The 25,208-nt window shown below is 41.4% G+C and overlaps 1 protein-coding gene across 1 annotated transcript in view; it reads right to left on the reverse strand.

Moving 5' to 3' along the window:
• The window catches only part of MCM6 (minichromosome maintenance complex component 6), a gene marked incomplete in the record, with an annotated part of 261,103 nt that overhangs the window by 215,426 nt on the left and 20,469 nt on the right, over positions 1-25,208 (reverse strand). Inside the window, 4 exon segments of the mRNA XM_044074961.1 lie at positions 2,381-2,546; positions 2,782-3,031; positions 9,681-9,791; positions 19,653-19,799. Coding sequence (XP_043930896.1) covers positions 2,381-2,546; positions 2,782-3,031; positions 9,681-9,791; positions 19,653-19,799 — 674 coding nt within the window.

Raw genomic sequence — 25,208 nt, forward strand, 5'->3', positions numbered from 1 at the left:
GCAAAATGCTGGTCACCCTTCTCAGCTGCTCATTTAACAGTCCCTAGCTTCAGCACCCCCTCCCCCAAAAATAAATTTGGAAGCAGTTGTTGCAGCAGGCTCAAGACCAGTACGATGAAAACATTCTGGGCTTTTACTACTAGGTTCCAGAGTCTGTTGCTTCATAAAAGTAATGCAAAGGCTGGAAAATTCCTCCAGAAGGTTAATAAGGTTCCATTTTTACTCAAAGGCTCACAAGATAGTTATTAGAGACAGATTTCTAACAATTTAATCCCAGAAGTCTCTTCTGCTGAAGTTTTGGCCTAGCCAGCACAATACTGCAGACTGCTGGAAATTTGCAGTAAGTGGTTACAGCAGTAAGTGGTTACAGCTGTTTTAAACAAGTCAATTTCAACATCTACATCTACATGTACAAAGATTAATGCAGAAAGGACTGTAGTCAACATGCTTGTAGAACAGGTTTTCCACAGTAAAGAAATGAAAATATTTCAGTGCTGTCGAGTTTAGACTTTGCTCAGTGAGAAATTCCAATCAATAACAATTTCAGTTTTCTTCCACTTGTCTTCATTTGATTACCTTCAGCAAATCTTATGTGAAACCTTGCTTAGAAGCCCCCTCCCACTGCTCTGTTTGAAAGACAGTCCATGAAATGCTACCCAGTACACCACTTTTGTCCACTATATCATATCAGGATTTTGAACAAACAGTAAACCGCTTTTAATTCATATACAGCATTATGCATCACTTCCATTACACACCACACATATGGATTTGAAGTGTCACACATGATGCAGATTAAAACAATTAACCAGATCACCAACACTGTGATTTGGGTGGAGCCCTGGGTTTTGACTGCTGTAAGCTACTTGCAACCCAGGTCACCAGTGTATTGCCAAGCAAGCAGGGCATGTCAGGTAAGAAAAATGTCTGGTATTCCAGGATAATCTTTCATGTGGTGGGGTGCAGTTCTGCTGCCAGGATTTAAACCACCAATTCCACCTATGGTAAGAAGCAGATGCAAAAGTAGAACCACAACTAGTTATGCTGAAAACTTTCCATGCCTGGGCCCTTGCCTCAATGATGTAGCTAAGCTGCATGTACCCAGGGTAATAAAGAAGTATGTATATATGTATACATGTACAATCCTGGGCAGCATGATGACATGATGGGAGGGAATTGAAGTGACAGACCCTATGAATCAGTTTTCATTTATATCCTCTAGTAGATGAAGGCCAATCACAGTGCACAAGCGAGCTGTGCAGTCTAAACAGATTACTCTGGTGAACATCTCACTCTTGCTCCAGGGCCTACAGTTGATCTATGAAATCACCCTGGAACACAGTGATGCTTCAGCACCGAGGCACTTTTATATCCCCTTGGCAGGAAAAAGGATGGTGGTGAAGCTGTGCATGGCACAGAGGCCAGAGATATTAACCTCTTGAATAGCATTTGTAAGCTTCAAAAGCATGTGTAAAGCTCTTGCAGTAAGCACAGGCATTTCTAGAAGGCTTTTCAGGAAAATGGTAGAATTACAAGGTGTCAGTATAGAAGGCCTAGCAATGGAGATCTGTTCCTTACATACAATTCTCCTACAGCAGATGTCATCAAGAAATATTTGAGTGTACTGTGAAGAGATTCAGTTTTAAAGTACACATTACCATTGGCATCCAGAGCATCATGTGCAATAGGCTATACTTTAAGGGACAGACTTCAAAAATGTTCACTTCCTAAGAAATTTTGCCTTACAGAACCTGCAAGAGTGAGACTGCAAAAATTTACCACATTGACAGCAGCATCTTGTGTTGCACAACATTTTAGTCATTACATTTCCAGCATAGTGTACTAGGTGTACAACGATCGCTTTACATAGGATGTATTATTAGAATGACGCAGGTCTAAATTTTGCAACATTTAAAAGAATTATAGACATGGTAATCAGACAAGTCAGTACAACAGGACCAAATTATCCAGGAGAATACGGATGTGTTTTAAGTTTTTATTTAAGGTTTTAAAGAAGACACACATCTTAAAGATTAAATTATGCCAAAAAAAAAGACTTGCTAGTGGGAACTTTGGTAATAAGAAAACCATTTCAGTGTAAAAGTACTATTTAAAATTACCTTTGATATTTTAACGATTTTACCCACAAGAGAGAGTTTATGAACTAGAGGTGCTTAAGTTAGTCACTCTGTTCAACAGTTTTTTTAATGGATTCCCACACTACATGGTTGTTCTACATGTTGCTCTTTATACCATTGCCTCAGGGGCCCTGATGAAAACAGCAAATGATTATACTACTCTGCATCAAAACAGTTTCTTCACAATAGTCTATTTTTCTCGTCACTTCTCTACAGCTCATACAGGGAACCACTAAACATACCTGGAGTTGATAGTTGAGACACATCAGGAACAACGATTAGAGAACCAGTGAAATCACATTTGTCCCCAGCCTGTGCGGATTCTACAGCTTCAGCCCTCACGATTATTTCAACACTTCGCGGGATGCTACCATGAGGCAACTCTGCTTGTGTCTCCTGAATCCTAACCTAAAAAATTAATATGAATAGATTAGGTTAGACTAAACGATAAAAAAAAATAAAAGACTTGGAAGGGAAAAATGCAAGTTGCTTTTACTCCCATTACTGTGATGCTATTGTAAATGCTACAAAAAAGGCACATTCACACCACACTTCAAACTAAGAAGCACAGTTACATGATCAGATGTTCTATCAAAGTTTACAGCAATGGAACAATCCTCCCAACAAATATATGTCACAGTACCTTCTGGAAGTCAACAAATCTTGACTTGTTGGTGTCCAACATGAACCTTCTCCTGTTAGCACAGACAGGATTTCTGCAGATACTAGGCTGAGTGAACTTGAACTGCTGCTCGACATCTTTAACCACAGTCTGACAATCCAGACACAAGAAAGTGCCACTAACTAGTTCTGGGTGCACAGGATGAGTACGGACCACCTGACCACTGATCCTCAGTAAAGCTCCAATTCTGGAAGCGGTCAACTCTCGGATTCTATAGGATAAAAGGATAAAAACACATGCGTTTCCATCTTAAAATAAGAAAATATGCTTTTAGGCAAAACTGAAAGCACTCAACGGTTGTCATATAGGAGGCTACACCACAAAAATACAAAATCAGACTTGTACATTTGCAAGAATGCCTAACTTTGTAAGCATAACACTGTTAGTGTAACTATACAAAAGATTCCAGATACCGTAAGTGAGGAAGGAAGACAAATTAAAATTGCCTAAAAAGCCCACGTCATCACACCTTGTTCTTATTCAGCATTAAAACAGAAACGGAACAGTAATAGTTCCACTCTGATAGCATGGAGGAATAAAGCCCCGAGTGCAGAACAGGCACCTTTTTGAAATTGGTATGGAACACAGGAAAGAGGAGGCATGGCCTGCTCTCCTCTCCTCTTAAGGAGACACATGTTCAGGGTTCCCCATTCAATTTTCCACTCCTTAAATTCTCTGATGGACACAGTGGAATCAGTGCAAAGAGGTTAATTCTGATTATTTGCTAGCTCCCCTGTTCATAGCTTTGTACTTAAATTGTATTTTTCTTGCTACAAAAACAACAAAATGTGTAAATTATACTTAGAGCAAAGATTGTTTTAACTAGTCAACTGGAATCTACAGAACATCTGCACTCAATTGTAAAACATCATGTACAAATGTTGGTGGATGGGTGGATTACTGTACTTCAACAGAACAGATTCTAGTTATAAAAAGCAGTTAGCACTATCAGCTGTTTTGTTGGTTCTGGAAGCGTTAAATCCAAAGGCCAGTTGGGCTGCTATCTGAAGTTCCCCAAGGCACATATGGCAACACTTCTCCAAAACCACGAAATTTACGTATGTATTAAATCCTATTCTTGCTATACTATACAACAAAACCATTTGGGCAGTAAGAATAGTTTTAAGTATATATTTTTCTGGTTTTATAATTTGCACTGTGATTCCTCACATCTCTGTTGAAACTGTCTTCCCCACCCCCCTCCCTGTTCTTGGTTGTAGTTTAAATTTGGTGGCTTTTGCAGTGCCCGCCCCACTGTAGATTTGATCTAGGACACTCCCCCAGTCCCATCTCTTTACCGCATTCTACCTAATAAACCCTTTCTGCACTTGCTTTTAGCCCTTTTTAATTTAATTACATTTTTTCAAACTGTGTGTGGACTAATATAGCTACATACTCAAGTGTGCCAGCTTGCACTGCATGTGAATCGTTTTTACTACTTTTCTGACAAAAAAAAAAAAAAAAAATTGTAAGTCTGTTTCCTACCTTTCCTGTAATTAGTGTTCCAGATACAGATTTGCTGTATCCAGGACTGTTTGTAAGCTTCTGAGCCCCCCCAAGCCTTTCTGTGTTAGAGGGAAGCCTTCTAGCTCATCAGTGGGAATGGTAAGCATTAGGTAACCTGTCTACCACATAAGGAGTGGTTCTGGACCAGAATTTGTAGTTATTGGCCATTTGGGCGGTCTTCCATCTCTCTCAACTTTCTGATTTGAAGGCCTGCATTTGCACTTTTTTCTGCCCTGTAACTTCTGGGCCAGTCTCATTTGCTCACTCAAAAAAAAAAAAAAAAAAAAAAAATGTATCTGATTTTACTGTATGTGTGTTTCTTCCTACTTTATTTTGCTTTTGCGTCATCTTAATAGTACTCCATTGTATTTATTACTGCTTAACTCATTCTAAGCCTTTTAGTTTAAGCACTTGGGCTTCAAACCAGTTGTTTTACATTAAGAAGGTTTGTGGTCTGCACTGTAATGGCAAAACAGGTAGCTTACATCCTTCTAAGTTGGGAACTGCTGATTGAGGGCTCAGTGTCGGTTATTCTAAAAGTGTATTAATTCTGGTTTAAGCACTTGGGCTTCAGGCCAGTTATTTTACATTAAGAGGGTTTGTGGTCTGCACTCTTGTGGGAGGAGAGGCTGGGCTCTGCCCTTCTGAGCTGGGAATTTCTGGTTAAAGGCTTATAGTGCCTGCATATTGGAACTGCTTCTTACTGAAATTGGTACACCTTGTTTGCTGTAGCATAGACTAGATCCAGGCCTGCTGAATCTAGCTTTGTTTGTATGCTTGTTGTTTGCTTGTTATTTCCCTGAAACTCTAATTCCACCTAAAAACGCAGCTTTTCAGAGCTTCTGTGGATCCCTAGTGATATCTGCATTGCTTACTGTACTTATTTCCTTGTTTCACTTGAAAGAAAGTTACTGTTTGTTGTTTTTGCATTTAAGTTACCTGTAACACATTGCATTTAAGTTACCTGGCACTTGCTCACTAAAGCAATTATACAAGTCAGCACTAAAAAATTAAAAGCACTACACCCTCAAACTCCCCTTGAGTACCTTGTTCCCCATTGGCCCTTTTTTTCAATTATAAAGGAATTCCCAATACTATTCTAGCATGTCCAAAGGTCAGTTGTCAATCTCCTCTCCGGTCCAGCTGGTGAATCCGGGAATCTTGAGGCAATGTTACAACTGCCTCATGTACACAGACAACCCTCTCCTCCTCCCAACAAATTCCAACACATGTGAGAGATGCAACCATATAGCCAAACTTGAGGCTAAGCTCTCTCAAATTAGTACTGGCATAACCAGTCAGGAGGAGAAGGAAACCACACTCACTGCAATTCCAGTCTCACATAGACCTACCACGACAGCAAACCAAACACACAAAAACATACTCTGAGGCTCTAAAAAATCTGCCTAAACAGCAGAGACCTCCAAAGCAAACACCCAAACAACCGCTACCCCAAAACAAAACACGTACAACACATAGCTCACAAAGCCAGTGTGCCGAACAGTCACAGCCCTTAAGGCTAAACAACACAACCGATACACTTGTAATAGGTGACTATCGTCAGGCACACTGACGTCCCACTCACCAGGCTGAACAAGAAGGTCACTGTGAGCTGCCTGTCGGGCGCTAGGATCCGCCACATAACACAAGCACTCAGGTCACTCCAAGGTAAGTACAAATATGACTCTGTCATTGTCCATGCTGGTGTGAATGAACCGAGACGTACCTCCCTGGACTACATGAAAAAGAGACAGAGTAGCTCTCTGAGCATGTAGCCCAGGCCGGTATGACCCTGACCTCGAGTAGCATCTTACCCTCACCAAGAATGATGCCACAATATGAAGACAAGATGATCAATTTCAACAATTGGCTTAAGTATTGGTGTCATTCAAAGGGGATCCAATGCCTGTCAGCCTGGGATGACATGCTCGACAAGCCACAATGCTTCGCTAGGGACGGCTTGCACATGTCACCCCTGGGCTTTCGGATATTGGCAAACACTCCTGCTTCCCCCATAGTGCCTTTTTTAGGCAAGGCTCAAAAGACAAACCCACCTCCATAGGTATCACAAGGGATAAGAAACTAAGAGTAATGCTACTAAACGCCAGAAGTCTAAACCTCAAGATGCACGAACTCGAAACTCTCCTTAGCATGGACAACATAGATATCTGTGCAGTAACAGAAACCTGGTTCAAGGCTCCCGAGAGCACCCCAGCAGTACCAGGTTATATCTCATACCATGCTTTTCGGCCCCAAAACTTGGACAATCCACAAAAGGAGGGGGAGTATCAATATTCGTCAAATATACCCACACCTCCAGGTTGGTGGCACAGCACAAAGCATCAGAGACTATCCATGTGCAACTAACAGTGGGTAAAACTGCCCACCAGTTTATAGCCTGCTACAGACCACCCTCCCAAACCCAGGAACCCCACTCGGCCTTCCTGAGAACACTGAAGAGACCTTCATATTTTCCAAACACCGTTATATTGGGCGACTTAAACTACCCAAACAGACTGGGAGCATTACTATAAGCTCCAACACCCTAGCCCAAAGGTTCCTAGAATTTATAAACTCAAATGCTATGGAACTTGTTACCACTCCCACAAGAGGGGAAAACATACTGGACCTAATCATCACCAACATGGGGACTCTATGCTCCAGACTAGAAGTGTATCCCTCACTGGTAAGATCAGACCATAAACTAATCTCACTGGATATTCACATCCTGACCCCACCCCCTGCCCAGAAAACCACAGTGAAAAACTTCTCTAAAGCAAATTTCACACTCCTCAAAACCGAGGTAGAATCCTTCAAAGTACCCCGAGCCTGTAGAAAATACGGCCCAGACCGCAAAATCCTTTATAAACGCATTCTATGAACACCTTCAGGAATGCATGGATCATGCAATCCCAAATAAAACCAAGACCCAATCCTCCAAAGGCAGACGTCCTGTCTGGTGGACCCCAGCCATAAACAAACTATACAATAGAAGGAGGAAGCTACTACATGATAGAGCAAAATCCCAAAAAGGGAAGGAATCTCTGATCAGTATTAGCAAAAAACTACGGGCACTCATAAAATCGTCTAAGGCCAGCTTCGAGAGAAAAACTGCACAGGACACTAAGGATAATCACAAGGCTTTCTTTAGTTATGTTAGGAACCTGGGTGGGAATTCCCACATATGCTCAGAATTAGTCCACAATAACAAAAAAATACATCAAACCCATAGACATTGCCAAAATCCTAGCTGACAGGTTCAGCGCAAACTCCCCCCCCCCTCCACCAAAAGGGCAAATATCTACCCCAGCAGAGTGCTGCCCCCCTGACATCTCAGATGCTCAGGTAAGAGCCGCCCTCTCCAAAGCAAAAAACACATCATCATCAATGGGACCAGACGGTGTACCGGGCTGCGTCCTACATGAACTCCAAGAAGAGCTAAACCCAAACATAAAACTACTGTTCAATCTCAGCCTTACTACAGGATATGTACTCAAAGAGTGGCGTACAGCAACAGTGGTCCCTCTCCACAAAGGTGGTGCCTCAACAGATCCTGGAAACCATCGCCCCATAAGCCTGACTAGCTTGGTCTGCAAAGCTATGGAAAGGATCATCATGGACCTCATAAATGAAGATATTGGGGACCTACAGACACTGGGATCCTACCCAGTTCGGCTTTAAGGGCAGATCCTGCCTCTTAAACCTGGTCGATTTCTTTGAAACAGTCACCAAGGCCATTGACTAGGGGGAGGTGGTCCACACAGCCTACCTGGACCTCGCAAAAGCCTTCAATACAATACCCCACTCGGGCATTATAGATAAGCTCACCAGCTTAAATATAAACCCCTATGTCACTAGATGGGTTGCAAACTGGCTCAAGGACAGAAACCACATGGTTAGAATTGCTGGAGCCATGTCATACTCTAAGCCAGTTACAAGTGGCGTCCCACAAGGCTCAGTCCTGGGACCTCTCTTGTTCGGTATATATTTCTCAGAGGTACAGGCCAACACGGAAGGAATGCGGCTGACCAAGTTCGCAGATGACTGCAAACTGGGCGCCATAATAGACTCTCCAGCAGACACAAGCATCCTCCAAAAGGGCCTCATAGAAACAGACAACTGGTGCCAGAGCCATGGCCTCAAGCTAAACGCCAAAAAGTGTATAGTCATCCCCTTTGGCAAAAACAAAGTGCCCACAAATTACCACATAGGTGGTAATCCATTAAGTTCAAAAGTAGTAATTAGGGACCAAAGTTGACAGCAATCTCTCATTTGACAACCACGTGGCCAAAGTGGTTAGAAAAACATTTTATATAGCCCACCTAATCATGAAGGGATTCACATCTAGATCAGGAGAGGTCATCGTGCCTCTTTACTCATCCCTCATCAGGCCCATAATTGAGTACAGTGCCCCTTTTGGGATGTACCTTACCAGACACCTGCAGCAACTGGAAAGACCCTAAAAGTATCTCACCAAGAGGATCAAAGGGCTCAAACAGATGCCATATGCTGCCCGGTTAAAGAAACTCCAGCTCTACTCAGTGGCATACCGCCTGCTCAGAGGCGATCTGTGCCCGACGTATAAAGCCATGTCCAACTCGGAATTAATGGACATGCTGCACCTCAGAAAATCCAAATCCCATCGAGCTACACGCTCGAGAGACTTGAACCTCAGCACTGAAATAAATAGGACATGCTGGAGGGACAGATTCATAACCCAGAGGCTCCCTTCACTCTGGAATAAAATCCCAGTCCAGGTTAGGCGGAGTCCCTCATTGACTCTCTTCAAGAGGAATCTTGAGTGGATGGGAGATTGTAGGTTTACCCCAGGTATCACTTCTGTGTCACTGTTAGACAGAGGCACAGTATACTAACCTCAAAAAAGGGCATATCAAAATTAATTTAAAATGGGTGGCGAAAGCCAAACGCACTCTGGCTAGGCTTATAAATGCCCTAGGTCAGATAGCCTAGTATGAACCTATTCATTTTACCCTGTCTACTAAAAATAACCGACTAAGAAACAGCTGCTCTGGTTCCTGATTAGTACTTTAGCTGAATGCCTTGTTTTACAAACATTACGATACCACCCGCACAGATTTATCTAAAGCTCACCAAGGATTATATGCATCCCTCATTCCTTTTACACCTTCGACCCTTTATTATGTACATCACAGCAATTATCAAATTTAGGAATAAGATTAATCCCAGAATAAAGTTGTACTTCCATTTTCCTCACTGTGCAGCAGTTTAAGTAAAACTTGCAACCTCTCATAACCAAACTACACAATATTACTCAAAGTTCTGGCCATTGTTTGCTGTGAAATACTCCAGTTGCAGAATTCTGGACTACTTACTTGTGCCTGGTAGGAAGTTCTTGTATTGCCAAATAAAACTCCTTGTTTGGAGGAATATTTCCATGATCTCGTGCAAAATTTCTTACTGCTCTGCATAAGTAGGAGTAAACTCTGGAAAACAAAATTCAGATATTTAGGACATTTCTTCAGACACCTTTCTCCCAGTAAAATATTTACAGACTTAACCAAACAGCACATCTCATCCAGACAAACCAGAAGGAAAGTATGGTTAACATGTGAGAATGCAGTCCTAGAAACAGGTTTAAATTTAATTTACAAACACCTGTCCCTAAACACATTTTAGATTTTACATACATTACAAACCCCATAATCATGTAGAAAGAAGTTATCTTACGTTTAAAAATCTTACTACATTCCATCAAAACAATCCATTTATAAAAAAAATGTAGTACACAAAGCTACTATATTTATGTTACTGACCACAAAATGGTCATGCAATTAAGAGAACTCCGAACAAAATGAATTGGTTTGAAAGGTACCAAACATGCAAAAAAAAAAAAAAAAAAAAAAAGATGGGAATTAAACTCACACTCTCTTATCAAGAACATAGGACCACACCTACACGTATCACGGAAAAACAGTACAATAAAATAAAATAAATGCAGCTTCTGCAGATAAAATGCAGAAGCACCTTTACCCAGAAATATCAAGCTGATCAAGAGGTGCCCACTAACAGGATCTGAAATTGCTGATTTACTTTCAGAACTGTGTAGATATACACCAGTTGTGTGCTGCCAGTTACTCCTGTTCAAGAGCCCAGAAACATTTGGTGAAGCATACATTCACCTGCTGTAATCTGGGGTGGGGATAAGGGGCCATGTAATCTGTAACCAAGAGTCTGACACACACACTTAACAGGCGAGTTTTGGAGGGGAGGGTGGTGAGGGATGCCAAAAGGGCTTAAAATAAACTGTTTGTCTTTCGACTTTATCCCAGAAAGAGCGGAACTCCGGTCTGCTAATGATTGGCAGTAGACTTTTTTTTTACGAAACGCCGAGGTGCCAGCTTGATGCCAAACCTGCAACGAAGGCACGCCCATTTACGCACGCATGTCTTTCGAACGCTACTCAACCAGGGGGAGGACATGCAGATTCCACACAGAAGGCACTCCCCCAAGGCAAGCAGAGAATCAAATGGGAGAACATCTTGCTGTGAGGTAACAACACTACCACTTTACCACCGCGGAATATATCAGTAAACATTCAAAATCCAGAATTCCTCCAGTGCTCTAAGAACAAAGACAGTGCTACTCATGTTGCAGGATACAGCAAAGGACTATAGTACCAGAACTAGAAGAAGGTGTACAGTGGGGTCCAGACCAGGCTCGACAAGAAACAGATCAAGGTTATGTGAACTCCTAAGGAGACTAAAAATTTGATCAATGAAATTTAAAAATGAATGATATCCAAGAAGGGCTCAGCATATTTTAGGAGATACAAACAGGATTAAAACTCAATGCCAAGAAATACATTATAGTGCCTTTTGGGAAAACGGCCACACAAGTCAATTACTGCATCGATAAGACACCCCTAGGAGTTGATCAGGTAGTTGGGGATCTGGGAATATATGGAGCACGCGATCTGGCCTTTGACCAACATGTGGCCAAGTTGGTAAGAAAATCATCCTAATGTATAAACAAAAGCATGGCATCCATGTCCAAGTAGTCATAATGCCACTTTACTTTGCCTTTATCAGACTCATCAATTATGCCTCCTTCAGCATGTACCAAACTGGATATATACACCAGTTGGAATTCCCACAAAAGGTTCCTTATCAGGTGAATCCATGCATCATCTTATGTGAGCACAGAAAAAAATAGAACTTGCTGGAGGGACAGGTTCATAACCCAGAGGCTCCCTTCGCTCTGGAATAGAATTCCAGTTCATGTGAGGCAGAGCACCTCACTGGATCTCTTCAAGAAGAATCTCGATAAGTGGATGGGGGATCGTAGGTTTGTCCCAGGGATTACTCCTGTGTCACTATTAGACAGAGGCACAGTAAACTAAACCTTAAAAAGGGCACAGTATACTCAAATCAAGGGGTGGCGTAAGCCATACAGAATCGGGTTAGGCTTATAATTGCCCCAGGGCAGATAGCCTAGTATGAACCTATGAACCTAAATATCTATGAAGATCCTGTGGAACATAAGAGCTGCTAAACGGACAGAAGTAAAAAAGGACAAGAAGTTCAAATGCACTGATAAGGAATAGGATGCAGTAACGGCCAGACAGACCAACAAAAAGTTAACCCAGGCCCAGATGCAGTACCTAACTTATTGATAAAAGTATTAACATCTTTACACAACGATTTAGTCATGAGTAAAAACTATTTATAACGTGCACCCCAGACAGATACCAACCTGGTTAACAGGAAAAACAATACTCCTATTTAAAGAGTGAACCGGCAAGCTATCCTAAAAACTATAGGCCAATAACTTGCCTCCTGATTATGTAAAAACTGTACAGTGGAATTGATGCTGACAGAGTTTAGCCATTTAGAAGAAAACTTAATCATGGCAATAGAACAAGATGGTAATAAAAGAAAAATCATAAGGATCATTTAACTCATAATGGAGAACTGTAAAAAGGGGAAGAATACAAGTATAGGATGAGGATACAAAAAATTAGTACAGTATCCCACATTCATGGAAAAAAAAGTTGCTTAAAAATGTATAAAAAAGAAAAAGATACACCCTACACTGATCAATTACATTACAATAACCATAATAAAGGACAAATTATTATTTCAGGGATAAAAATTCAAAAAGGTTAATATTCCAGGGTGACACACCACAACTACTGTTCTTTCTTGCCCTTAACCCGTTAAGTTGTAGGTCATAAATGACTTCTTTTTGTACATTTAAAACTGCACAGTTCAGATGATGAACTGAAAGCACATCTGCAAGCAGTCAAAACTTTTTCAGATACAATGCAATTTGACCTCGATAATCTTTAAAGCAGAAAAGCTGCAGCACCAATTAATCATCAGTTTGGGACTACATACCTATCTGCTGACCTCATAAGACCCAAACGTAGAGAAACTTTTGAAACAGGAGGATAACAAGTCTAAGAGGACTTCCCTGCTTAGTTTAGCAGAAGCATATTGGTGCCAAGTGGGAATGGAAATAAGTAAAAAGTCAGGCAGCAACTGAATGTACCATAGAATAAAAGAATATAATAAGGTGAAGGACATATGAGAAGGCAAGAAATGTGGAAAATGCATAAATAGTTGCAAGTACAGAAAACTCTTGGAACAACCTCATGCTGATCAGGATCAAAATATGGGTAGCCCAACAGTCGTTTTAGCGTCCTGCAGACTACTAAAAAAAAAAAGTTCAGACCAAGCACTTGAACACCGTACTCAATAAAAATAAGAAAGTGCTCGTACGTTACTTCACAATAAGCTACACACAGTGTGATAGATCCGTAAAACTTAAAATTTATTGAAACAAAGAGCTTAGCGCTTTCATCCCTTCATCTATGCTCTGGGACATCATCAGCCTTCATCTATGCTCTGGGACATCATCAGAACTGAATAAGGGGAGAAAAAGTCACCATTAAATATACAGAACACTCCCTAATCTACCAAGTAATACAATTACAGAAAGTAAATTGTAATTAAACAAACAATTAAAAATTGTGTGTAGAACTAAAACCTTAAGGAATTCATAATTTCAAAGCTTTGTTTTTCAATACTGGTAAGAGAGAAACAATCAAGACCTGGAGCCATGGTAGCATTAAGTCTAATTATCAAGTATAACTAAAACCCAATTTTAAATTTCCACCACCCACCCCTGGGACTGGTGGGTACAACTTCCAAGATACCAAACTTGAAATTAGTGAAACCTTGACATGAAAGTGTGTGTTTATACAGGACATTCTTGCTATTGCATCTGGAAATAGCATATAACGGTTAATAAAGTCTCAGTTTGAATGCTCTGTTTTACCCACGTAGTAACAATTACAGAACTGACAAACAAGACCTTTAGTACTACAATTCCCTTTTCTTTAGTTTTACTGGCCTAGTTCTACCTCCCACTTGTACATGGTCACCATCTAGAATAAATGCACACTGTTTACATGCTCCACATCTGAATGTTCCCTTTGTCTCAATGGGCCTTTGTGGGATGTTGTACTCGGTATAAAATTTAATGTTTTTTCCTGCTTGTACACAAATTGGGGACTCCGTCCCAGAAGTTAAATATATCTATATTTCCCTTAAAGATGTTCCAATTTTCCTTAATATTCTTTAGAATCTTTTCTCAGTCACCATAAGGAATGATCATACTTAAATTGAATCTAGCACCATGGGGAATGTTGTTGGAACTAGTGTTTACACCACTGGCCAAAAGGGGTTTATATTTAACACCCCAAAGATCCATCACACTGAGCAATGTCCTGAAGTAGTTTTTTTGGATATCCTCCATTCTTAAACATAATGGTGATAAAACCAACTTCTTTCAAGAAAGTCTCCAAACTGGAGCACATTCTTGCTACTCTGATCAACTGACCTTTACAAAAATGTTCTTCTTGTGAAGAAATGGATTGCTACAAACATCTAAATTATTAGAAAAAGTAATCTTTCTAAAGATGGTTGATTTAAAACTTTCCCTTCCTTTGTTCTTTGTAATAAAAACATCCAAATAATTTTTAAACACTGAATGTTGTGAAGTAAACTTAAGAAAAGGGGAGATGCTATTAATGTAATTGACAAATTCCTCTGCCCTTGTCTGATCGTGCTTAAAAATATCATCCAAGTAACGAAAATATGAAAACCAATCTTCCTTAAAAAGACACTGGTGAAAATGTTTCTTTTCCCAAACATAAAGGACAAGGTTGGCATATATAGGGGCATATGTGGCCCCCATAGCCACACCCGGTCCCTGTTTGTAGTGTTCACCCTCAAAACAAGAAGAAATTGTTTGCGAGAATTATTTCCATGGTGGTCATAATGAAATTTATCAGGGTATTCTTTAAAGTTGTTAAATTCCTAATAGCCTCCAGAAATAAATCTAAACCTTCTCTATGTGGAATCAACATGAACAGGTCATCCACATCCACAGTACTGAGTACTCCACTATCAGTGTACCAGTCGTTCTTGAACTTTGACAAAAAATCTCAAGAATCTGTAAGAAGGTAATTCACTTCCTTGACTGAATTTTTTAATATTCAGTCAATGAATGTACTAAGTGGATAGGTACTACTGTATCTTGCAGAAATAATGACCCTGAAAGGTGGTTGTTCCAAAGTGTACCTTTGGAATCCCAAAGGCCATAGGGGTTTGTAGGGTGTTCGGATCTAAAAAAAAAAAAAAAAAAAAAAACCCGATTCTTCCCATGAGCTATACACGGCCTACTTACGAGAGGCTACTTGGTATTTAATCAGTATCAGAAAAAAATCCAGTCAGTTGGTTAATCAGTGTTAAATAAAACTACTCCCCCTCCCTTGTCAGGCTTCATAATTCTGAAAGTCTGACCATCAATTTTTGTTCTTCCTTATTAAAACTAAAATGCTTATTCTTATTATGAATTGCACTGAATTCACCATGGATATCACATTCGCAAGCTTTTTCAAAGCTTGCACAATAGGGTGCAGAGGGGGATTAAAAATACTCTTTTTCCTCAGACTTTGCTCCTGGGAAATGACTCTACCCATTATAAAAAAACTTTTTAAATTTAACCTCCTTGAATATAACCTAAGCTCCGTAATAGCATCAACTGCGTCCAACTTAAAACTAGGAACAAATTTAAAACCTTTGTTAAAAGTGGAAAAGGAAAGTGTGATCAATTTCATAACCTGTGTAGTTAAAAATACTGCAACCTCCAAATGACACACAATTAACCTTCAACATGGATGTCATTGTGACCATCAGTGATCACTATCACCTGCAGGTGTAATTGTGTCCACCCCTGTTTTGCTCGGGGGGGGGGGGGGTTTGAAAACCTAAAAATGCCCTTTGTCTGTTCCTATTCTCAATTTGTTCAGCTCTTCTTAAAGGGGATAATTGGTGACATAATCGTCATTATGGGGGTCTGAACAGGTCACTGTCAATATAATTTTGAGCACATTCCCCCACCAAGTCATTAATCATCACTCTTCCCCTTGTATCCCTAGAAGGAACAACATTATTTCCTTCATTAGCGTTAGAAAAAAAAAAAAAAACACAACTTCGGTGAAAAGTATACTTCATTTCTTGAATAATCTAAGTCATCTCTTACTTTTCCTTTCTAAATTTGTAGTCACTTTTTTCAACCTTATCAAAAATATATTTTTATAATTAGCAGTGTTAACATCAAACAATAAATCGTTAACTAAAACCTCATTCAATTTATCAAGTTCATCCAACAAACTTTTGATACTTTTTGGTTTTGACAATTCCATGAATAAGTCCAAACCTGTCAAACAAACCAAGAAGGTCATCAGTATTACAGTCTGAAGCAACCACAAGCTAGTCACCAAAGATATCCCCATCCTACCCACACCCTCCATAAAGGTAACTACTCTAAAAATCTTCTCCAAAAGCAAACTTTGGCCTTCTAAAGTGGCTAACTTCACTACACCTATTCAAACAGAAAATGGGTGCAGGACCTCAGAATCATACACCTATGCACTGTACGAACATGTACACAAATGCATGGAATGGGCCATACCAAATAAAAATGTTCTCCTTCTAAATAAGGAAGCCAATCTGGTGGGTCCCCTACCATAAACAAACTCTACAACAGAAGGAAGAAACTGTTGCGGAAAAAGGTGAAATACCAAGACTGGAAAAACTCCCTTGTTAGCCTCAGCAAAAAACAGATCCCTCATCAAATCCTCTACCAAAGACAACCACACAGCCTTCTATAGTTATGTCAAGAATCTACATGGCAATATTCGGATATGTGCCGAACTACAGCAAAATGGTAACTCCTATACCGAGCAGACATGGCCAATATGATGGCCGACAGGTTCAGTGCAAAACCTCCTCCCTTTCACCCCCTAAAGGGACAATTTGAATACCAGAGGAAGGGCAAGTACCCAATATTACTACAGCACAATGGTAACTCCTATAAAGAGCAGACATCGCCAATAAACTGGACAGCAGGTTCAGTGCAAGCCACCTCCCTTTCAACCCCTAAAGGGCCAATCATAATACCAGAGGAATGTCAAGTACCCAATATTACTGCTGCACAGGTTAAAACTGCACTGCTTAAGGCCAAGAATGCAGCTTCCATGGGACCTGATCATATCCCTGGCTGTGTTCTACATGAATTACAAAGCGAACAGGCACCACACCTGGGTACTCTGTTCAATCACAGCCTCACTTCAGGTTTTGTCCCTACTGACTAGCGCACTGCTACGGTCATCCCACTTCACAAAGGGGGAGCGACTGCAGACCTTGGGAACTACTGCCCCATTAGCCTGACAAGTCTGGCGTGCAAGGCTATGGAGCGCATCATCATGGACCTTATAAATAGGAACATTGGGAATCTCCAAACTCTAGACCCCACACAGTTTGCATTTGTGAAAGGTAGATCATGCCTGCTCAAGCTGGTAGACGAGTCTGTCATCAGAGTTGGTGATGAAGGCTTGGTAGTTTAGACAGCATACCTAGACCTGGCCAAGGCCTTCGATATCAGGATCATAGATACTCACCAAACTAGGCATAAACCCCTACATCACAAGATGGGTTTGCAAACTGGCTCACTGATGGAACCCATGCTGTGAAAGTTGCAGAATATCTTGGGTCCTCTGTGTGGCATCTACAGATATATGTCTCTACAACAACTGGAAAGGCAACAAAAATACCCCACTAAGAGGATCTTAGGACTTGACACATGCTGGAGGGACAGGTTCTTAACCCAGAGACTGCCCATGCCCTAGAACAGACTTCCCATACATGTCAAGCAAGGCATCTCACCGATCCTCTTCAGGGAGGCCACACACTATTATTGTTGCATTCTGGGACTACCATTCAGCCCATAAATTAAAAATTAAAATTCGCCCCGGGATCACTAATGGTCCTGCTTGACAGGGGCACTGGAAAAACGTCAGACGGCACAATGCCAGGAAATGCTTTGGGCTAGGCTTGTAAAGGCTCCAGGGCCATTAGCCTAATACACACCTATGAAGCTACAAAGTGTATTGAACAAGTGGGAGAAGCAAAGAAACGTAGGTTCTGCAAAACAGAACTGTAAACAGTCGCACATCTTGTGGCTGGTTGTGATATACTAATGGCAGGAGGATTGTATACTGAAAGGCATATTAGTGTGTCAAGACTGTTGCACTGCAGATTGTGCAAACATTATGTTATTGAAGTGGCTGAAAAACACTGGAAATACGAGCCACAAACCATCATAGAAAATGATGAAGTCTACATCACATGGGGTCACACATTACCAACAGTTCAAAAGACAGATGAGAAAACCAGATACACTGGTCCGTGAAAAGACAAGTAGCACTGATCAACGAAATTGCTACACCCAAGACTACAGTGCCTTACGTACAGAGAAACAAAAAAGTCATAAAATACCAAGATTTGCAGGCAGAAAAGAGGGCAATGTGGAAGGATACTCCGACAGTTCCAGTAGTAGTAGGAGCAGCAGCAATGGGTCTTAAAGGGTTTACAATAGTACTTAGATATAGGATATATGTAACTCCATACGAATTGTAGGAGTCCGTACTAGCCACAGTGCGAGTTCTGCGAAGAGCACTCCTAGTTAAAGATACTACTACTTTCATGAACTTTAATTGTACTTGGATTTAGGAATGGGTCCATTCCCATCATAGTATTAGAAACCCAAAGACTTGGGTGAAATTAAAAACAGGGATTAACCCTTACATTACTAGATGGGTAGCCAATTGGCTCAACGACACTGTCAAAATTGGCGAGTCCACCTCCACCAGTAGACAAGATACCTGCAGCAGCTGGGGCCCTCAGAGGTTTCTCACTAAGAAAATACAGGGACTCCAAACCACGACTTACTTATGTGGACAGACTGAAAACCTTGTTACTTTACTACGTGTCTTAAAAGCGGCCGAGAAGTGACTTGTGCCTGGCCTATAGGGCAATCTTCAACCCTGCCCCAATGGAAATGTTGCACATCCACAAGTCAAATTGATCAAGAATCACTCTAGGGATTTCAATCTAGCTTGTGACATTAACAGCTCATGCAGGAGAGACTTGGGTCTCCCACAGACTGCCCCTTCTCTGGAACAGACTCCCTAGTCACATAAAACAGAGCTCCTCACTGACCTTATGCAAACACAACCTAGATAATTGAATGGAGACTGTAAATCCAACTTTGGGGTAGCACCACATCCATGTCCCTCATGGGCAGGAGTATCCTGTGTTGATCACAGACCCACTGTTCATAATTTTACTCTGCAAACTACCCAAAAAAGAAGATACTTGGGATTAACATGGCTAGGCTTGTAAAGGTTCTAGGGCCACTAGCCTAGTAACCTCCTATGAACCCTATCAAACTAACATACTAATGAATGCTAGCGCAGTGTGTGATCTGCATTTATACTCTTGTCAAGAACTAACTAAATATTAAGCTGAGGGATGCCTCTCTGGTCTTAATCCACTGATATGCTGATGGACAGATGTCTGTACATCCAGGAAGGGGGAAGGAGCAAAGCTTTCAAAGTTTAAGACACAGATCATGTTTTTTGCGACAGTCTCGCAATGCCATCATTCTTGCAGCAGTGGACAATGCAACAAATCTCCATTTACCAGCCACTGAGCCTTTTATGACAATACACATGAAACATTACAAGTACTGCAAGGGTGAACAATGCAATTACCCTCTCCACTTGCTAGCCACCACCTTGTGGATCACCAAAGGTTTCATTTAAACCTCTTCTCAAAACAAAACAAACACAAACTAACTTCCACTTTCATTTATATCACTGGGAAAGTGACGCGAGTCAATGAAAACATTAGAGACAGTTACTACAGATTTACCTGTAAAACTCTTCTTGTATGGTAGTAGCCAGCTGCTGGTTATACTGTTCAATGTCCACAAAACTAACAACCAGTGTGTTTCTCTCAGGACGAATTAGTTCTTCAGCATCATGCAGGTATTTCACCTCTCCATCAGTGTTTTGAAATCTACAAACCATCCAAACATCAACATGAGTAACACAAAACTGGCACCACTAGAAAATCCATATACCTAACCAAATGCATTTACTTTTAATGTGTCAAGTAAAATAAAATGAGCATTTACAGTTTAGAACATAACTGAATGGCAAAAACAGTGTACGTACCAATGTGACTTGTAAGCATCTTGACAGCATTATATCATATCACAGTACCCATTATTTACACAGTGATTCATTCATTTAAACACAGACATCTTAGCTACACACAGTGTCTGCAACTGTGTGTGCACTTTTCTAACGGGGCAGTTATAGCCTGCACTATAACCAACAGTGAAATAAAATATATTCAATTATGTACTTATTTGTTCAATCACAATCAAACCCCCCAAATTAAAGTGGCTAGTCTGTCTACATCTTTGTGTTAAACTATATTTTATTAATATATAGTTTAACAGAATATTTCATGAACAATATAATGTTCTCCAGGGTGAGTGTTGCAGGAAAGTAACGAGCTGCCTAGGGGATTTTTAGTGAGGCCATTCAGGCAAAGGGCCCTCCCCCAGATAAGGGAAATTATGCCCCTGACTCCCACTCCAGAGGGAGGGCATTACTGCTTGCATATTAGATGGAGGAAGCGCTTCTAGAGCTGAAGTTGAAATGCCTCCTTCCAAGGAAGTGGCATCTAGGCAGGGCACATTTCCTGGGTCTGTACAGTGGCCACACACTATTATTGTTGCATTCTGGGACTACCATCCAGTCCATAAATTAAATGGGATTACACAATCAGTCCATTATCACACAACTTTAAAAAAAAAATGTGAAAAACAGATATAGGAGAGATTTCATGTGATCTGCATCTTGAAGATTCTGTTGGTCATTATTAACACTTTCAAATAAGGAAAGCTACTACCGGGGGGGGGGGGGCAAGAAAGAAGATTCCACTCTCCTGTACCTTCCCCAAACAAACATCCTTACTTGATTTTTCAAATTCAAAAGTTGTACTCTTAAGAAAAACTGCACGACTTTTCCTTGAAATATTGGGGCCTCCAAGATAAACCGATTGGCACAAGGTCCATTTATATGGTGATTCTGTCCATCCAAAATAGATTTTTGGGAGCCATTATTTCTTGAAGACAACCCTCTATACATCTTGCAATGCTGCAACCTAAAACCATGACCCCCTTTCTCACTACTTATAAACCACCATTTAAAAACTCCCTGTGGTGATATGAAAGTGTTACATGTGCCTTGGAACAGCTAGTAGATACTCCCACAAGAAGTGATATCTTGGATTTGGTATTTACCAACGAGTAACCACTGCAGCATCCCTATAGTATCAGCCTCCCTGGTAAGATCCAACCACAAAGTGATCAATTTCAAAGTCACCATCTCCCCCACCCCCCCCCCACCCCAGCTAGGATCAGACAAAAAAACTTTTCCAATGATGATTACAGCCTCCTGAGGGATGGTATCAACAGCTTCACAGCACCCCCCCCCCCAAAACTAGTATCGCAAACTACACCAAAGCACTACACGAGCATTTATACAGATGCATGGAATCAGGAATACCCAACAGACTCAAGTCATCCTCTGCAAGGAAGTGTAAACCTGTCTGGTGGAAATCTGCAATAAACTGTATAACAAAAGGAAAAAAGTGCTGCCCAAGGAGCAGGTGCCCAGTTGGAAGAAACGTCTCCTTGGTCTGAAGAAGCAAATATTTATTTTATTTTACCAGGATAATCCATTGGGCCAAGAAGAGCCCGTTTTCAATGGAGTCCTTGGAAGAAAGGCTCCATAAAGACAATTATACAATGTTACAAAAATCATATGCAATTAAATGCTACAGTAATACAGGTGAAATAGGAATTATAAAAAGCAATATTTAAGAAAAAATTAGTAAATAAATACAAATACAATACATTGTTCGTACAATGAAGGTATTACAGTAAAGACAAGAGATTCATATAGGTATAATATGAGAGATGGGTAGGGTAGGTAGGACAAGTAGAGTTTAAAGTAGCAGTTAAGAAAAGGGGGGAGAATCAGAAGTAGAGTAAAAGTTAAGCAGTGTAGAGAACTTAGTACGGGATACTGGAAGAGAGAGAATGGGAAAGTGGATTAGAAGGGGTCTTAGCTTTGTGTGCGGTATGGGAAGAGAGAGGGAGGGAGAGTGAGATAAAGTGCAATGCTATGGGAGTTATGTGGGATGGGAACAGGAACATTCCCAACGGGATGCGAGATGAGTAAAGCATGGTCTTAAAGGTAGAGTGGTCATGGGTGGTACGAATACAAGATGGTAGGAAGTTCCAGAGACATGCTAGAGAATGATTTTAGATGTTTGCCTTGCAGGCGGACAGGCTTGTTCAGTTCAATCAGATTCTGGTAATTGGATCTTAGGAGCCTATCAGGAAGATGCAGGGGGGGGCTGAGGATAAGTTTGTGGGCATGAGTGTGCCGAATGTAGGAGAGATGATTAAGCTCTAGCCAATTTAGTTTGAGAAGGGCATTGCAGTGGTGGGTGGAGGATTTGTAGCCGGTAGCAAACTTGGCAATTTTGTTATAGCAGAAGAAAGTTTTGTCTTTAGAGAAGAGTGTCTCATATAAAAGACCACTAGTGAAATCCTCCAAAGCAAACAGAATCCAAACTGTCACATCTACCAGAGACAAGGCCTTCTTCACATATGTCCGCAACCTCAAAAGGATGCATTCAGATCCGTTCAGAACTGGTGGTCAAGGACACTACATATACAAATGCCGTAGATATAGCAAATTTGCTGGCTGACAGATTCACTGAAAACTTTAACCCCCCCCCCCCATCAGTAAATCAGGACATCTTCAGTACCTGCTCCTTCCCCTTTTATGTAGGGAACAGGTCATCCCTTCTCGCTCTCAAAGGCGAGAGATACAGCCTCCTTGGGACCCGTTAACATCCCAGGCTGCATCCTAAGTGAACTCGGGCAGGAATTTGCAGCACCATTAGGCACCCCATTCAACCAAAGCCTGAGTACTGGCTTCATCCCAACTGAGTGGAAGACAGCCACCGCCATCCCTTTACACAAAGGTGGAGAATCCACCGATCCAGGAAATTATAGACCCATCAGCCTAACTAGTCTGATCTGCAAGGCCATGGAACAGATCATCAAGGACCTCATTAACAAGGACATTGGGAACATCCAAACACTTGATCCCACAGTTTGGCTTCATGAAGGGGGATGTCATGTCTGCTAAACTTGGTTGACTTTGAGACTCACCAAAGCCATGGACAAGGGGAAAGAGTGTGCACACTGCCTACCTTGACCTGGCCAAAGCCTTTGACACCATTCCCCACTAAGGCAGAATTGATCAACTCTCTCAACTAAGCATCAATCCGTACATTACCAGATGGGTAGCAAGCAAACTGGCTCAGTGAGAACCCACAGTCAAAATAGGGGAAGCCACCTCAAGCAGTAGACTCATAAGCGGAGTGCCCCAGGGTTTGGTCTTGGTGCCTCTTATTTGGGATATACTTGAGGTGCAGGCCAAGATCAGTGGGCTATGGCTGCCCAAGGTTGCAGATGACTGCAAGCTGGGTATGGTCATCAAATTCCCCTAGTAATGTGAACATCCTCCAAGAGGGTCTCACTCAGACAAAATGACTGGTGCCAGAAACATGGCCTCAAGCTGAATACCAAAAAATGCATCACCCCCTTTGGGGAGAGTGACATCCGCACAAATTATCACATTAATAACAATGTCCTAAGCACGCAATCAGACGAAGCATTTGGGCACCCAGGTTGATGGCAACTTATCTTTTGACCACCACGTTGCTTCCGTTGTACAGAAAATCTTCTACATGGCCCACTTCACAAGTAAGGTTCTCTCATCCAGGGACAAGGAGGTCATAACATCTCTGTATTCTTTCCTTATAAGGCCCATTATTGAGTACAATGCCCCTTTCTGCATGTACCTCGCAAAGTACATGCAGCAGCTGGAGAAACCACAGAGGTTCCTCATCATGAGAACCCAGGGCCTCAAACATCTACCATACACAGATAGGCTAAAGCCCTATCCCTCTACTCAGTTTCACAGATGCTCCTCAGAGGTGACCTCTATCTGGCATACAAGACTATCACGGACCCAACCTTGATGGGACTGCTGCATATCCGCAAGTCAAGCTCCATTCAGGTAACCCACACGCACTGCTTCAACCGGGTCCGCGACACCAACAAGACTTGTTGGCAGGGTAGATTAGAGTCCCAGAGACTCCCCCATCTATGGAACAGACTCCCACTCCCCATCAAGCAGAGTACCTCTTTACACCCCTAAGTGCAACCTGGATAACTAGATGGGAAACAGAAAATATACACCTGGGATTCCACTTATGTCCCTGCTGGACAGAGACAACGAGTGCAGATTTTGTCTAAACATGGGCTAAACTCTTGGTTAGGCTTATAAGGACCTCGGGGCCAATAGCCTAGCAACCTCCTATGATCAAAAAAGGGACAGCTTATATCACCCTCCTCCCATCAATTAAAAATGATCTCCTTATGGTGGAATGGCAATTTTATGCTGAGAAGGAAGAAACTCATACCAAAATAAGTTTTAGTGAACCATTCTTCTTAGTCCATGCTGGTAAGCTTATTACAGTGTAGATGTAAATCTGTTCCAAAGTTTCTAGCAAGTATGAATTCAAAATCAGAGTCTTCGCCGATTGGACATGCTACTGTTTTCCTCTACATAGCCCATGTACATTCCAGCTGGTGCTTTTAAAAAAATTAGCATGTGAAGTGTCTGCACATATCAGAGTTTTTGCTCATCCTGAAACAGTACATGCATTACTGATTGCACTAGCAATCCTGTAGTTCTCACTTCCAACAACCCATGTGACAAAACTGTCACCATGCTTTCTAGATCCAATCTATGCCCCACTTTCTAAATTTCTTTTAACTGTAGTGACTCACGTATTCTTAACTGAACCATAACCCCCATCACTATTAAACAAAAAGTACACTGCCTAGAAAGACATTGTTGATCAAAGGTAAAAAAACACTGATGTATCTGAAACAATATAAAAACATACAAGCCAAAACTACTACTCGCCAGTAATGCAAACCAACTGAGTTTGGGAATGGCTGGCTCAGAGTAGAAGAATGAAACGCCAACTTTGACCCAAGACAGAATAGCAACTTAGTTGCTGGGAAAGCTGGGACATTAGCAATAAGCAGCCAATGCCAGTTTGCTCACCCTGAAGGGAGGAACACACTCAAGGCCACTAAACAAAGGCTTAGAGATACAACAGATAATGGGCACCCAAGGATGCCCGTAGACAGACGGGCAATGCTATGTGCCGAAAATGAGTCTGCGCACAGGCTGTCCCTGAAACAATCAAGGTCACCAGTACCATGGATTCCAACAATTAGGCGGCCACCACAGAACA

This window comes from Protopterus annectens, chromosome 6.part0 (assembly GCF_019279795.1).
Source record: "Protopterus annectens isolate FY-2018-M chromosome 6.part0, PAN1.0, whole genome shotgun sequence".
NCBI classification, from domain to species: Eukaryota; Metazoa; Chordata; order Ceratodontiformes; family Protopteridae; genus Protopterus; species Protopterus annectens.